Source organism: Chlamydotis macqueenii, chromosome 10, assembly GCF_036417535.1.
Source record: "Chlamydotis macqueenii isolate bChlMac1 chromosome 10, bChlMac1.mat, whole genome shotgun sequence".
Lineage (NCBI taxonomy): Eukaryota > Metazoa > Chordata > Aves > Otidiformes > Otididae > Chlamydotis > Chlamydotis macqueenii.
The window spans coordinates 9583806-9598328 of NC_141565.1; the positions used below are offsets into that span (position 1 = coordinate 9583806).

General features: G+C 38.7%; 1 protein-coding gene across 6 annotated transcripts in view; it reads right to left on the minus strand.

Annotated features, from left to right (window-relative positions):
• Positions 1–14523, minus strand: part of TASOR (transcription activation suppressor) — a 33609-nt gene that overhangs the window by 18721 nt on the left and 365 nt on the right. For 5 of the 6 annotated variants that reach the window (XM_086755556.1, XM_086755555.1, XM_086755553.1 and 2 more), the window contains exons 1-7: positions 13863–14289; positions 6661–6806; positions 4511–4603; positions 3560–3632; positions 2041–2132; positions 1527–1685; positions 93–220 (exon numbers count right to left, since the gene is read on the minus strand). In XM_086755556.1, coding sequence (XP_086611682.1) covers positions 93–220; positions 1527–1685; positions 2041–2132; positions 3560–3632; positions 4511–4603; positions 6661–6806; positions 13863–14211 — 1040 coding nt within the window. In that variant the 5' untranslated portion in view covers positions 14212–14289. Of the gene's footprint in view, positions 1–92; positions 221–1526; positions 1686–2040; positions 2133–3559; positions 3633–4510; positions 4604–6660; positions 6807–13862; positions 14290–14523 lie in introns of those variants that run through there. The other variant, XM_086755554.1, reaches the window with a different exon arrangement.

A 14523-nucleotide genomic window follows, 5' to 3' on the forward strand; every position in this document is an offset into this window, starting at 1 on the left:
ACTGTTCATCTAAATAAATTCTAAGCTATTGCCGAGAGCTGTGTATTCCTCATGATGCAGGCAGTCTTTCCAAAACTAATTTTCTAGCTTACCTTGATGGGGGAAAGAATTTAGGTAGTTGCACCATTTCATCTTTGTAAGTAAACGAAACCACAGCATAAGGACAAACGTGCCTTGGTCTTCGCCTTATCTCATCAAAGCCATACTCATAAAAATAGTACTAGAAAAATAAGTGAACACCATGTTAAATTAGAAGTCTGGTAAACTCTCTTTTGCAAATATGCCAGCCTTTCTTAACTGAAAAATGTACTGTTTCACAGGAATAGCTTACAAAATACATCTCATGATTTATTATATTTAAATAAACAAGAAGAGTTTTTTGAAACTCGTTATGCCAAACATTAACTAGTATATAAAACAAGTTGCAAGTCACTATAATAAATCACATTTATGTTCCTTTTACCAATCGCCTATTTCTTCAAAAGGTGATACCTAAAATACGGAAAGTTTAAATGCTGTTTTTATATGTACTTTATAAAACAATCAATTAAGGTAATTTTTTCACCTTGTCCTCCCTCCATTATCAAACACTGACAGGATGGACACTACTTCAGGACCTAATCAAGAATGAAAAAATAATTTTGCAATGTTTATTTGAAAGTATATTCTTGATGAGGTAAGGGACAATTAATAGAACCAAAGAAATTTCACCAAGGAAAGTAAATACTGCTATGAGTTTTGGAGTCCATCCTTAGTTCAGTCACAAAATTCTAACGTTAAAGAAAAATGTTAGTTAAGGCAAGTTTATAATGAGAAATGAAAACACAAATTCATTTTCTAGCCATCTGTCTCAGTGCCCAGGTCTGATTTACAGAAGTCAAAAGAAGCTGTAATACTCAAGAGAATGCTTTCAAGTATCTTGAAATTATAGACTTGATGGAATAATCTGACTGCAACAGGTTACTGCAGTAACAGAGATGGAACAGCTAAAGGAACATGGATGCTTGGAACAGATTCCATTATCTCCTCCCTCACCATCTCCAAACCTGGAAATTTGTTAAGGGAAACAAAAGAAAGAAAGAAAGAAAAAAAAAAAAAAAAAAAAAAAAAAAAAAAAAACGGTGTTCTTACCTAGCCAATGTTTTCCCTTTTAGGAGTCTCACTTAATGCCCCCTAGCCAGTCCTACTTTTACACTTCAAACTCCACAGATCATCTCCTCTCCTCCCCGGCCTACATTCCAGTCCCCACATATATTCCCTAGCTATTCCCTATTTCACCAACATCCTAATCTGAAGGAGATCTTCTCCATGAGGTCCAGTATATGTAAGGGAAACAGGAGAAGCTGACAGGTTGTTCTGTAATTTCTCACATGCATCTCTGGACTACTGCTAAACATACACCAGACTGCAGCTTTACAGGACACGCTCAGTATTTGTTATATCTTCAGTTATTTTTATCTCCGTCATTTCAAAAGTTATATTTATAAACTTCTTTCTATATAAAGTTAATGCATGCTCAACTTTACCTGCGTAAGTTCGTATGCTCGATACGCCAACAAGGAGGTTACTTTATTTGCATTCTTTGAAACATGACACTCATACTTTGGTGTTGGATCCAATGCATTCTTTACTGTTGATTCCATTGCTTTCATACCGATGTGGTCATATATGCTTTTCATTTTTCCCTGTAGTAAAGCAAAAGAATTTTAAGCATAAGCTTTTTCCTGAAAACTGGCAAATTGCTTCAAGTACCAAAGGACATAAGAGCAGGGAAGTACAAACAGACTATTTAAAAAGCCATGTATAGAGGTACATTCTTTTCATACTTTCAAAGAAAAAAAAAGACATTTTTGCCTTTTATAAAAGTTTATAATGCTTTATTTAAGCACAGTGTCAACATCGGACTTTAAACCTGGTAGAGTTCTAGTTTCTCTGTAAACAGATAACTCTATAAATGGAAGCTCAGTAAGTTAGGTTAAAACCATCTTTCCTTTATCAGTAAGCAATATAATCCTTCAAGAATAAGCAAGATAAATTTACCTTTATTATTTTAAAAACAATCACATCTCCAGTTGCTCCAGTTTCTAGAGGATTAGGCTGCAATAAATCAGCATACCTGGAGATATATACACCTGAGAGGAGTATATATTAAAAAAAAAAAAAAAAACAAAAAAAACAAACAACAAACCACACACATTATGCTGAATGTTAAAACATTTTTAGAAGTTTAAGAAGCATTACATGGGATTAAAGCTCAACGTATACCGAACAATAAAGGTATAACAATCATTTTGGAATATGATCAGAGAAATGTGTAAGGGTTATGTTCACAATTTGCAACTTCAAGACAGTAGAATAAATGTTTATTTGCACCAACTGCAGTATGAAACACCACAGCAGAATATGGACACCAGCTCAGTTTGAAAGGAGCATATTCACACTGATGAAAGTCTTGTGACCAAGAGGACAAGCCCTGCCTAAAAGCTATTCAGACACTGCTTTCTGGTGGTTTTGGGGTTTGTTTTTTTTTAAACAGCTGAAGTCCTTCTGTACAATGTCCCACTGCACAACATGGAGATAAGCAGTGAAGATATGATTGAGAAATATGTCAGGAAAACATTAACATCCTCAGTAGCTTTTCATCCTACATTACTGACAAAAATACACCGTTTTGGAATTGTGAATCAATACTGAAATGGAAAGGTAACATATTTTCTTGCTTTTCAACACTTCAACCATAATTTCACAGATTTGAAGGCCTCAAACACACACTGTAATTTGTTGGCCTAGCTGACTATCTCAGATCAAATAACTGTAACTGAACTCAGGTACTCAGAAAATAATCCATTTTGCTTAGGTTCCCCTCATTCCAAGTCTGTATTTAACTGCTTTGATAAATTGCTCTAGAATCTTTTACAGCCATACCAGTAAAAAAAATTATATGCTTATATATCTTTGCTCTTCTCCTCGTTGCATGTGTTCTGCTTTCAACATTCCTATTGGCACCTCTGTATCATGTCAAAATTATTTCTTAATTTTCTGTTTGAAAAGCTTTGCAAAAGGGAACTTTGCATCTCTCACTTTCAAATAACATCTTATGACTCTTTCAAGTCTGTTACTTATCCATGTGCTTCTCAGACTTGTGGATTCAAGAACTTTACTTCTATCTACATCAATACTAAACTGAGCTACTCTTTCCACTGGGTATTTCTGAGTGCACATACGTACATATATGTATATACAAACACAGAGATGCACACAGTTACAGACTGCACTAGTTCTTTGGCCCCTGAATTTTACTGGGAAGACAGGATATATTGGTTTGACTCAAGCCAAAATGAGAATTGGGTCCTGCCTTTGGGAAAAGAATTGAAATGAATTAGCCAAAAACAGAATTATGAAATAATGTTCTGATGTCAATCTGCTTTGCTAAAAATATCCAGCTGTGACGTTCTTGCAATAAGTCTTAACAAAAGGACTGAAAGTTAACACAACTGCATGGCATTATCTGCCAACTCATACTGAATAATACCAGCACACAGAATCAAAAGATAGTTACCCATGGAAGGACTGCCGAGAATTGTTATTTTGGAGTGGCCCACCTGCAGCCCCTTTTCACATATGCTTTGGATCTGAAAAGAACAAACATGTTTTTAAGCAAGTCTATCAGGAAAGCCAGACTGTGAACAGAACAAACAGTGAGAAACAATTACAGAATTTTGATTGAGATAAAAACAAACCAAACCAAACCCCCAAAAACTCCTTACAAACAAAACCTCCCAGAGGTAAGACTAGTCTGAATTGCTATATAAACTGTTAAACTGAGCAAATCAAACACTTAGGATGATGCAGTCACACAGATTCACTATCTTAAGAAAAATAGCCTCTCTATATCTTAAACACACTTTATGAACATTGCTTGCTTATAATACACAAAGTAGAAGTAAATCTGCCAAATGATTGAATACTTAAGAAATCTTGTCTGTAACAGTAGAAAAAGCTCTGAAATTCCCTTTCCATCACTTCTATTAAAAACATGATTAAAGAAGAGACACAGAAGGTCCACTTTCTAATATTGCAAGTGATCTTCTTCTTAACATAACCTCTTCAAAACAACGAAACCACCAAAAATCAACTGAAATGAAAACGAGACATTCCTTCTCAATTAAAAAAAAAAAAAAAAACAAAACCAAAACTAAGAAAAATCCACATGCCATTCAGAAAGTCTATCATTTATAAAACAGAGCCCACAACACTTTACAGAGACATGTAAATGGAGCACCTTAAATACCAGGGAATAAAAGATTTGAACACTGATGTAACAGCAGATCTCTTTCCCATCCTTCTACACTTTCCAGTGCTGAATTCTGAAAAAATAACTTCAAGAAGTGTGTCAATAAAGACACTCAGTTTAAAAAAAAAAAAAAAAAAACCAAAACACAAAACCAAACCCAAAACTCTTAAATGAAAAAGACAGGAAAGCATTTTATATACAGTTTTGTTTTCTCACCTGAGATCGATCAACCATCAGAAATGCATAGGTTTCAGAAAGCTCTTTTTCTAGGCGACCATCAAATTTCAGCTCTCTGCGTTTTTCTGTGAACTGTTATTAGAGAAAGTTATTAACACATGTAGACAGATTACTGGTGTTGCATTCAAGTGTCAATGGTTAAAGGCCCCATGTATGTTAGCAGATCCAAGTGTACAAAAGTAATCATAAGATAATTTGAATGACACTACAGTATGCTAAAATTAAATTTCAAAAACATTATACCTGTGGGAAATATAATTGGCTTAATGTGCCCAAAGATTTCTGTCTTTGTTTGTTTTGGTTTTTTTTAAGGAAGAGACACTCTTCAAACAAACCTGTGCAGTAATGTTTTTGTTGTTACCTTTGTAGCATAACTATCTGGAAACACTCAGCCCAATGCCTTCTGTACCATCTTTGAAATTCCAGAAATAAGTCTTTTTCCCTTTTTAGGAGACAGATCATTATCTCTCACATTGTGCATGCAGTTTTGCAGTTGCACCTCACTGCTACTGAGGTGGTTTTCATCAATTGATACTCATAATCAGGAATCATAAATGTTATAGTAGCACGGGGAAAAAAAAAAAAAAAGCTTCGGAGTTTACCTTACAGTTTCAAGACAGTAATTATAGCAAACCAATTATATACTGTTACTCCGTACATGACACAAACTGACAACTTATTTCACAGTTATGAAAAAAAAAACAAGGCTGCATTTAAGAGACACCAGATAAGGTACAGCGAAAGTACTTCAACCAAGCTGCTCCACTTACTACTTCACATAATCACCTCTTTTAGGTACTGCTTATTGGAAAAACAACAAAATTACAGAGACTATTGTCCTGTTATTTTTAGTGAGAGGGGGCTACAATGGCAGCTTCTGTAAGAAGCTGCTAGAAGTTGTTTCCCCTTTGTCTGGTGGACTCAGCCCTATGGCAGACCCGCTGCTGGCCAGGGCCAAGCCAATTGATAGCAGAAAAACAGGGAAAAACAGGAAAGAAAAAAAAAAAGGGAAGAAGATGTGAAGAAACTGGAGCAGGGGCAGAGAGGGGGAGGTGCTCTGGCCTCCCACCGGGCAGGCCAGCTGGGCCCGACTAGGTCCAGCCCAGCTGCAACAAAGTGGAGAGGAGATGTTAAAGAGAACCCTAGAGGCATCTGCCTGTCTGTTGTGAAGAATTTCTTGTGAGAGGAACGCAGGGACGAAGGTGAGTGAAGAAGGAGGGGGAGCAGTAATGCTGCTCCTGGCCAAGATTCCCCTGCAGCCCGTGGTGCAGTCCATGGTGAAACAGGTTGTCCCCCTGCAGTCCATGGAGGTCCACGGAGGAGCAGAGATCCACCTGCAGCCTGTGGAGGACCTCACGTCGGGGCAGGTGGAGGCCTGAAGGAGGCCGTGGCACATGGAGGGCCTGCTGGGGCAGCCACTCCTGAGGGACCGCACCCTGTGGAAAAATGGCCTACACCACAGCAGTTCACAAAGGACTGTAGCAGGGGAGGAATGAGAGTTCTTCCCCCGAGGAGGAGGGAGTGCCATAAAGTGACAAGTGATGAACTGACCATAACCCCCATTCCCTCTTCCCCCCTGTGCCGCTTGGGGCGGGGAAGGAGGTAGAGATAATGTTAAGCCCAGGAAGAGGGAGGGGTGGGGGGAAGTTATCTTGTTCTCTTTCTTATTATCCTGCTTTGGTTTTAATAACAAACAGTTTTTCCCAAGTCAAGTCTGTTTTGCCTGTAATGGTAACTTTAAGGATTTCTCCCTGTCCTTATCTCAAACCTCGAGCCTTTTTCTTATATTATCTCCCCCTGTTCTCTCGGGGCGGGGGGGGAGGGTGAGAGAGAGAGACTGCGTAGTTTGGTAAACTTAGTATCAGAAAAATATTTTACTATGAGAGACAAGTGGTGCCAAATACAATTTTTCTGATAGTCTTTTCTGAGTAACTGGCAGGCAAGATTTTATGACTACACAGTAATAAGCTTGCCTGAAAAATAGCTGCTTACATTTTTAGGGATTTAAGTTTGCAATTAAATATCAAGCACTCCAGGTCTTTGACTCTAGACTCAAAAAAAAAAAAAAACCCATTAAATTTCATTTGACTTGTACCTTATTCATAAAGAGAAGCCACAAATATACTCACTTCCTTTTCCAACAGTTCACTATGAACTAAGCTGGCTCTCTTGTAACTGAAATTGGACATTGAACTTGGTTCCAAGTACGACGAATGCAGAATCTTCACAACATCCTCAAATTCTCGAGAACCTACAGCTAGTGGCTGGAAGAGTGCTACGAAAGAGAAGAAATAAAACACAAGCTCCAATATACATTTCAAAATATTCCAAAATTTTCCAGCTGACACTTTACAGAAAAAGACAAATGGTTCACCATTCAATTTAAAATACAAAACACCTAAAATATTTGAGAAAGACGGAATTTAGGCTCGAAAGTTTAAGTTGCCTACAATTATACAGCAAATTAAAAAGCCTCTTTATGCTTTAATATTACTCTTCAACTGCTAGTTTTCAGTAGTAAGGGAAGCATCTCAAATTTTAATTTACCCTTTGAAAACATCTGATACATATTGTGAAACACGGTCATTAACTTTTAGAACTTTAATTAAACTAATTAGCTCTTTTAATTAAGAACCAGGAACAAATTGTTCTAATAAAAACCTCAACAACAGTTTCATAGCTTAGCTTCTCTTTTAGAACCATTAGGGAGTTTTGCTGAACTACAGCAGTTTGTTTGCTTATGTAATTAGGCTAACTAGGAATAAATTCAAGACTGTCTTAAGAAGTCAAATAGGCTCCTGTTATTAAAAAACACACTGCCTGTGTTCATGCTTTCTGATCTTATCCCTTGGGATAACTGCCTTAAGGGAAAGCCCTTCATTTGTTGTACACTTTCACCCTCTGGGCAACCCTTTGCCCAAGTTTGCACAGTAGATTCATCTCCCCAAGCTTATTTAGTTGTATTTGGGTACTGAAAGTGACAAACTGATCAGAAGAGCAATCCAAGAGTGGGCCAGCAGAGAATGCAAGTGCAGATTTTAAGAGTAATGTCTCGGAAAATAATACACCTGGGGAACTGAACTAGTTCAGTACAGCAAGTTTTTGTCTCCCCAGGGTAACTTACAAAATACTCACAAGAAGTGCAGTATTTTTGTGGTACCTGCAAATTTCAGACAGAAAGTATTCCCAAAAGGTATCTCTGAGACTGCTTTTGCTCTTTTTGTAAGATAGCCTGTTTTTCTCTACCAAAATAAACCCCCAAACCACCACCACCTGAAATAGCTAAAAGTTACAATAGGAATGAACTACAATAGTATTAGTCTTACATAAAATACAATCTACATTTAATTACATGTCAGAGTGGATCTACAACTTCATTAAACAACATGGTACTAAATTTAGATAGTAATCTTTTCCTCATTTGCAGGAAGTATTTATTGCATTACCCTCAGTACAAAACGAATGTTCCTCAATGAATACCGAACTGTTTTGGGTTATGCAGTAAAAGCTGCATTTACACACACACACTTTATCATGTCATACCACATCCACAAACTGAAGTAATGATTCCAACACAAGCAACAATGACTATGTGATTTTAAGAGTGAAAGTTGTGAAAGTGATTAAGAAACTGTTCTTATGTAACATCCTTTTTAGTAACAATGCCTTCATTCTTGAAAGGTTGACAGCAAAATTGGAGGGAAGATAATTGGAAGTGAATGAAATTTTCAACTTCGTATTACTAAGATCTAATGCACTTGTACTGAAGAGAGAAACACTTATTAGTAAAATACAAAACAAGCCTACTATAGATATACACACACTGGAAAAGCTGTCCTACCCCATCCCCAAACACGTCTTAGACCTTTCTGACAAGGAATTATTAAACCCGAGTGTTGCAGTGCACGAGTTGCATATTGCCTGCTCCTCTTCTGCCCAGAAGGACCAGTTAAGGCAGCAGGTTACCAATGCCAGCTGCTTGCTCAAATGCCCTGTTTCCTTAACAGTGATTACTGTACCCCACCCCTTCTCCTTCCTTCCCCCTAGGAACACATGCTCAAACCCAGCCTAAATCTGGAGTCCAGCCAAGCAGAAAAAACTCTACAGGACTAGCTAGAAAGAGTGACCACAAACGTCTTGCCTACTTCCCAGATGCAAATCTAGGAAGAGGCATCTTACTACATAACTAAGATCCTGTCATTCATTTCAATGTTGTCAACTACATTTCTGTTTGTGTTTAAACAATTCCTGCTTTGTGGAAAAACGCAAGCTGAGACAGAACTGCCCAAGAACAGCAAGTCTCCCTGTTTTTCAGCTAGGGAGAACCTACATAAACTACTGTACAATTTGTTCTAAATAGATTTATGGAAGAGCTTTACCTGCTGCCTTAAATTATGGAATACAGCAAATCAGAGCTCTTTTAAAAGATTGTCGCAAGCTTTTTCTTCAGTTTCTTAGCAAAGGACTGAAAGTATGTTTTACTACTATTGTTACTTATTCAGTAATAGATATACTTTTATTTCTCCAAATTTATACCCCAAACAAACATCATCTAAGTTCACCAAAGATACTATTGAAGCCAGAAGAAAGACTTGCTACCTTTGTAGTAACGACAGATCAAAATAAATATTTTTAGGTACTTGAGCACAAAAAGCCACTTTTGAGATTCCAATTTTTCAATCTGAGAACATACAGAACATTAAAACAAGACTGATTCTACCTAATTGATCACATCAGTCTAAGAACAAGACCTTATATCCACCTTTTAGTAGGAAAACACTTAACAATCCAAAAAACATGATAAAAGAAATTCTACTCCTTTGATGTGCACTACTCACTCAATACACAGTGAACAGGAACAACAACTACACGTATAATCTTGCCTTAGTTTGCTTCATGCATAAATTAAGAGTGCTTTGCTTCATGGTAAACTACTGACTGTGAAAAAAGGAACATGAATGGTATCTATTGAATGTCTAATCCTTGCAGAACTAACACACTACTGTTATTTTGAAGAGTACTTCTAAACATCAAATACAAACAGGTCAAATGTGCAATATGCACAGGTCAAAAAATTTAAGAGTGTACGGCATAACCTTTTTTCCCCCCTTGTTCAAGTATGGCTCTTTAAACACACTAATCGTATGCTTCATAACAGACTCAAATCCACTTTCGCAGTTTCTCTAGAACGGAGAGCACTGCAAGCTTCAGGTTCTTACTAAAAACCTCAACATTACCTACTGAGGTAACTAGCAAGGCAACACTTCTCAATTTGTCATCTAAGCATTGGTGCTAAAGAGCAGCTATTTTCTAAAAGGTTAATGTCACTATAGAGGGGCCTGTACCTCACTTAAAGGAGTTAAGTACCTCACTTAAAGGCAAGGAAAAAAAAAAAAACAAACCACTTGAAAAGTACTGAACTAAACCTTCTATAGCAGTCACCAAATCCTATATTCACAGGAAAAGGATGAGATCATTAAGCTGATCTCCAGTCCTACATCACTTCATAGACCAGTAGTGTGTGTTTATGATTTTCAGGCTCACTATACAAACCTGATGTGGGTATGCTGCACGTTTATCGGAACCATATAAATTAAACAGTCATTTAAGGAAGGACTAACTTGCAGCATTCTTGTAACACATGCAAGTTAATTATTGTGGGTTTTGCTGGCTTTTTCTGCAGAAGTAAAAATAAGTAAATAAATACTGGGTTTGTTTAGTTTCTACCCAGCGTATTGGAACATGTATAACTTATTATGTCAAAACGAAGATTAGCTAATATAGTACCTAGTCTAGGGACAGACATTAGACTAGATGTTGATGCAGCAATTCCCTGGAGGCTTTCAGTTTCTTTTTCACAACTGTCCAGTGCTTCAACTTGAGAAAACAGAGTTTGAAGTTAGCATGTTTGTGTTGTTCTGTTTTTTATTGTTTTAAGTCAGAATGTGAAGAGGAAGACAGAAACATTCTCTTTAAGGAATCCTGAACTCATTACCTTACAAGCGAAAATAAGTAAGCTACTTATTACCAGGTAAGTTGGTAGAATGCTAGCACTCTTCACAAACAAGTGCTCCAGCTACAATCACTGCATTGAGAAGCATCATTTTCTTTAAGTCTTCATTTTTTAAGATGAAGACCAAAAATCTGTGGTGCTCATGAACCATGATGTTATTACGTGTATGATTTTTTCAGCTCAAAATCTCTTTTGCTCTCAAAAAGTCTAAGCAGTTATCAAGTTCAAGGATTGCTTAACAAAATCCCTGTGTAGAAATAGCAAGTAGCAGATATGCGTCTCTACCAAAGATACGGAAAATCAGAAGACAAAAGACAAAGCAAAATGAAACATCAAACACTACTAGGTAAAAAGGGACAACCTAGACCTCCACACAAGTACTGCTAGGACTTCCACGGACAAAAGCAAGACCTTTTTCCCCCTCACTCTGCCTGAGAAACAGCAGTAATTTGTTAACTTGGTAGACTACGGAAAGAAATGTCCAACCTTTAACAACAAGCAACCCTTAAGTCATTAGTTGCTACTTGAGCACGTTTTTTGGAATTGCCTTTTGGTATGAGGACCACTCAGAGTTCAGTAAGTCAAAAAAATGCCCTTCCAGTGCTTTATCTTGAAAATGTGTTTTCCTCATCCTATTAAACAAGGATCTTTGAAGGTTCAGGCAGACTTGGGACACCTGAGAACATGCTACAATCAAATTAGAAGAGGCCATGAAAACTATAGTACTAAGACTGAAAAAAAAAAAGAAAAGCTACTCAAGAGAGCATAACATCATTACTAAACTGTATGTGTCGACCTTTTTTACAGTTTCATTTCCCAAATTCTTCCATTAGGGGAAAAAGAAAAAAAAACTCAAGAAATATGTACTGTGACAACTAATTACAGTTAAGTTTTAAGAAGTGTGTTTCCTCCAGATGCATTTCTCCACATTAACAAGGTTTTTTCTGTTGACTTTCAGGCCCTCACTAGTCTCCAAATAGAGGTGAAGATAAATTCCAGAAAGGGAAAGTAAGCAGCTAAGTCCTAAGTTTTCTAGGATTTTCCCCTTACATTTTTGTTTTTCAGATTCAATTTTTAACTGCCTCACAATCAAAAATTGTTCCCAGAACATATTTTGGTGCATAACAAAAGAAAAATAAACCACTAAAAAAAAAAAAAAAAACCAAAAACAAGCCAATCCAAATAACAATCTCATCCTGTACAGATTTTACAGTTTGTACATAACAGATTAGTCTTCACGACCAAGACAGCACATATTTCTCAGGATGGTATGTCCAGGAATAAAATGGAGGTTTAAAAAGCAAAACAAGGATAATTCCAGTACAAGGAAGGATGGAGGAAGCTTTCATGTGTATTGTTTCACACTGGAATTTAGAATCTAGCCAAGAGAGCTCTTTTGAAAGGGACAGATGGTATTCTGATTATTTTGTAATTTAACAGCACGTATTTGAACACTGGTACTAAGTATATTGCAAGCATATGCCACTACGTCAGACGATCAATTCACTGCTAATCTTCTAGTTTAGTTTCAGAACTGATTTAACTGCATCATTTCGCCAACATCAATTCCAGTAACAACGTGGTTGCCCTCAAAGACCATGTTGACAGTTTTTAGGATAGCCCACTTTTGTTAGTCTTGCCTACAACATGCTCTCTCAAAGCACTTTGTGTTACAGTATCACACAGTGTAAGACCAACAATCGGCAATGACAGACAACTATAGGACCGCAAGCACCATGGACAATATGGTGAAAGGTATGTTTCGAGAATTTTGGAAATCCTAAGTTGTCAGTACAATCAAAACGTCCAAGAAGCATTTTGTAAGCTGAAAGAAAAAAGACAAGTAGACTAAAAAGTAAGCCCTTAAGAATGGCTCAAATGACCTTGACATTAGCAAGTGAATTTCAGAAGTACAGTAAGAATAGCTTCCCATTCCAGAAGCCACAGAAGCCTGATATTTGAACCACACATTCTAAAACTTTTTACACACTGTAGGAGATGGAGATAGTTCTGTGTAAGCAAATAATTAATTAGATGACCCAAGAAGATATTTTGCAGCTTTTCATTCACATTAGAACCAAGTACTAGAGAGGAACTTCAAATGTCTGTGATTAAGTACTAGAACACTTCTGAGATATATTTAAAGGCATTCATATGTAACCACACTTGGGTCTGACATATGGAAGTGCGAGAGGCACCATGTTTATCCACTTTTCTGTCAGATGAATAATAAGAGACTTTTTTTTCCTCCAAATCAACCCAGTCCTTTTTACAAGGAATCTCTGACAGACTTGTATCCCCCCTCAGCGGGTAGCAATGGAAAAGGAAGAAATGGAAAAAGGGGACATTACTGTCAAAAATGGAAAGAGAGAAAGGGACAGACTGGATAATGAAATAAACCTACCTCCATCTCTTCCTTAAAGAAAGCATTTCAAGAAATTAGATGTCATACTCTTCTCTGAAGATCTAGAAGCCTATGCAAACAGACATTTTTGTGATACGTACTAAGTTACGGACTCCATGTTGCAAATGGTCAAGAACTGAGGTAAGTTTCAGGGAAGGAATAAGACATGTCTTCAATACCACTTAAAAAGATAAGCAGAAGCCAATGGAGTCTCATGAAAAGCAAGAAATACCACAGACTTTTAGAGGAAGAGTTACTCAACAACTGAAAAACAAACCCTGGACACTTGGAAGAGGAATGCTTCCAACGCGAGGCACGTGAATGGGGGATGCTTGCTTCCTCTCTGTAAAGAAAAGAATTTGTCCTAGATAAGAAGTCTTCTGAGTATCATCAATGAAGGACAACTTTGCTCAGTGTTTGCTAGTCAACCCTAAACAGGATTACACCCCTTTCCTGCAGAGAGGAGGTCAGGGGGAAGAGAAAAAGCGAACCATCTTCTCTGTGTGTCCTTGTCCCAGAGAACCATCTTCTCTGCATGCGATTGCACCTCCAGAAGCAGAGCCAGGATCAACACTCAAGCCCACCCTGACTGCATCCAGCTTTTCCGTCCTTTTAAAGCAACGGTCTGAAATTCAAGCCGAGTTTTGGGTTGGGTTTTTTTTTTTCCTTTTTCTCCTCCTTGTGACAAAACAAAAACAAAAAAGAAAAGAGGAAGGGGTAGGGAGAGGAAAGAATGTAAAAGCCTCTCTGACACTAAAAATCCCCAGCAGCCTTGCTAGTCCAAGCCATGCCACAGCCTCCTCCACACCCGCAGGATTTCGCATGCAGTTGTGTGAGGTGCATAAAGAGCCTGCCTAATGAATAAGATGAAGAGGGGAGTGAGGGAGAGAAGGGAGGGAAAGGGAAGGAACAACCTTTCTTTTCTCTGCTCTTCCTTGGGATCTGAAAGTTCCTCCTAACAGGCAGGTCTTCTGGGGGCATAGGGAGAGGGGGAGGCCCCCCCAACACACCGCTGGGCGGCTGCTGTTGTTCATTTGCCGTCGACATGCTGCTCCTGCGCTGGCTGCTGCTAGTGATGCTGAGGTTTGGGGGGACCTTGTCCTCTGCAGCAACAGCAGCCACCAGCAGCGCCTCCCCAGTGCTACTGCTCTCAGAGCGTCCGCCATTTTGTGTGCTGTCCTCAGCGACTCCTGCTCTATTACTGTCCACGCCGAGGAGGCCCGCGCTGGTCTTCTCCGTCCGCTGATGTTGCTCCGGGTCCATCTCGCCGCCACTGGGGATCACGGCATCCGCCACTCACTCCTACGGCCGAGAAACGAGCACAATAGCCCGCACCTTCTCTTCCTCCCTCACTAAACTACCCCTTCCCCAGCGCCATGCACCGTCCGCTGCCGCTACTGCTCCCCCTCCGTCCGCTCGCTTTATGGCAGCCCCGCCGCCCCCTCCCCGTTCTCTAACATGGCGGCACGGCACACAGAGAAACGGGGCGGCGCTGGAGCCAGCCCGGCTTAGCCAATCCGTTCCCGACAGAAGCTCAAACGAGAGGGGCAGGGCCCGCGTGTCCGCGCTGGCGCC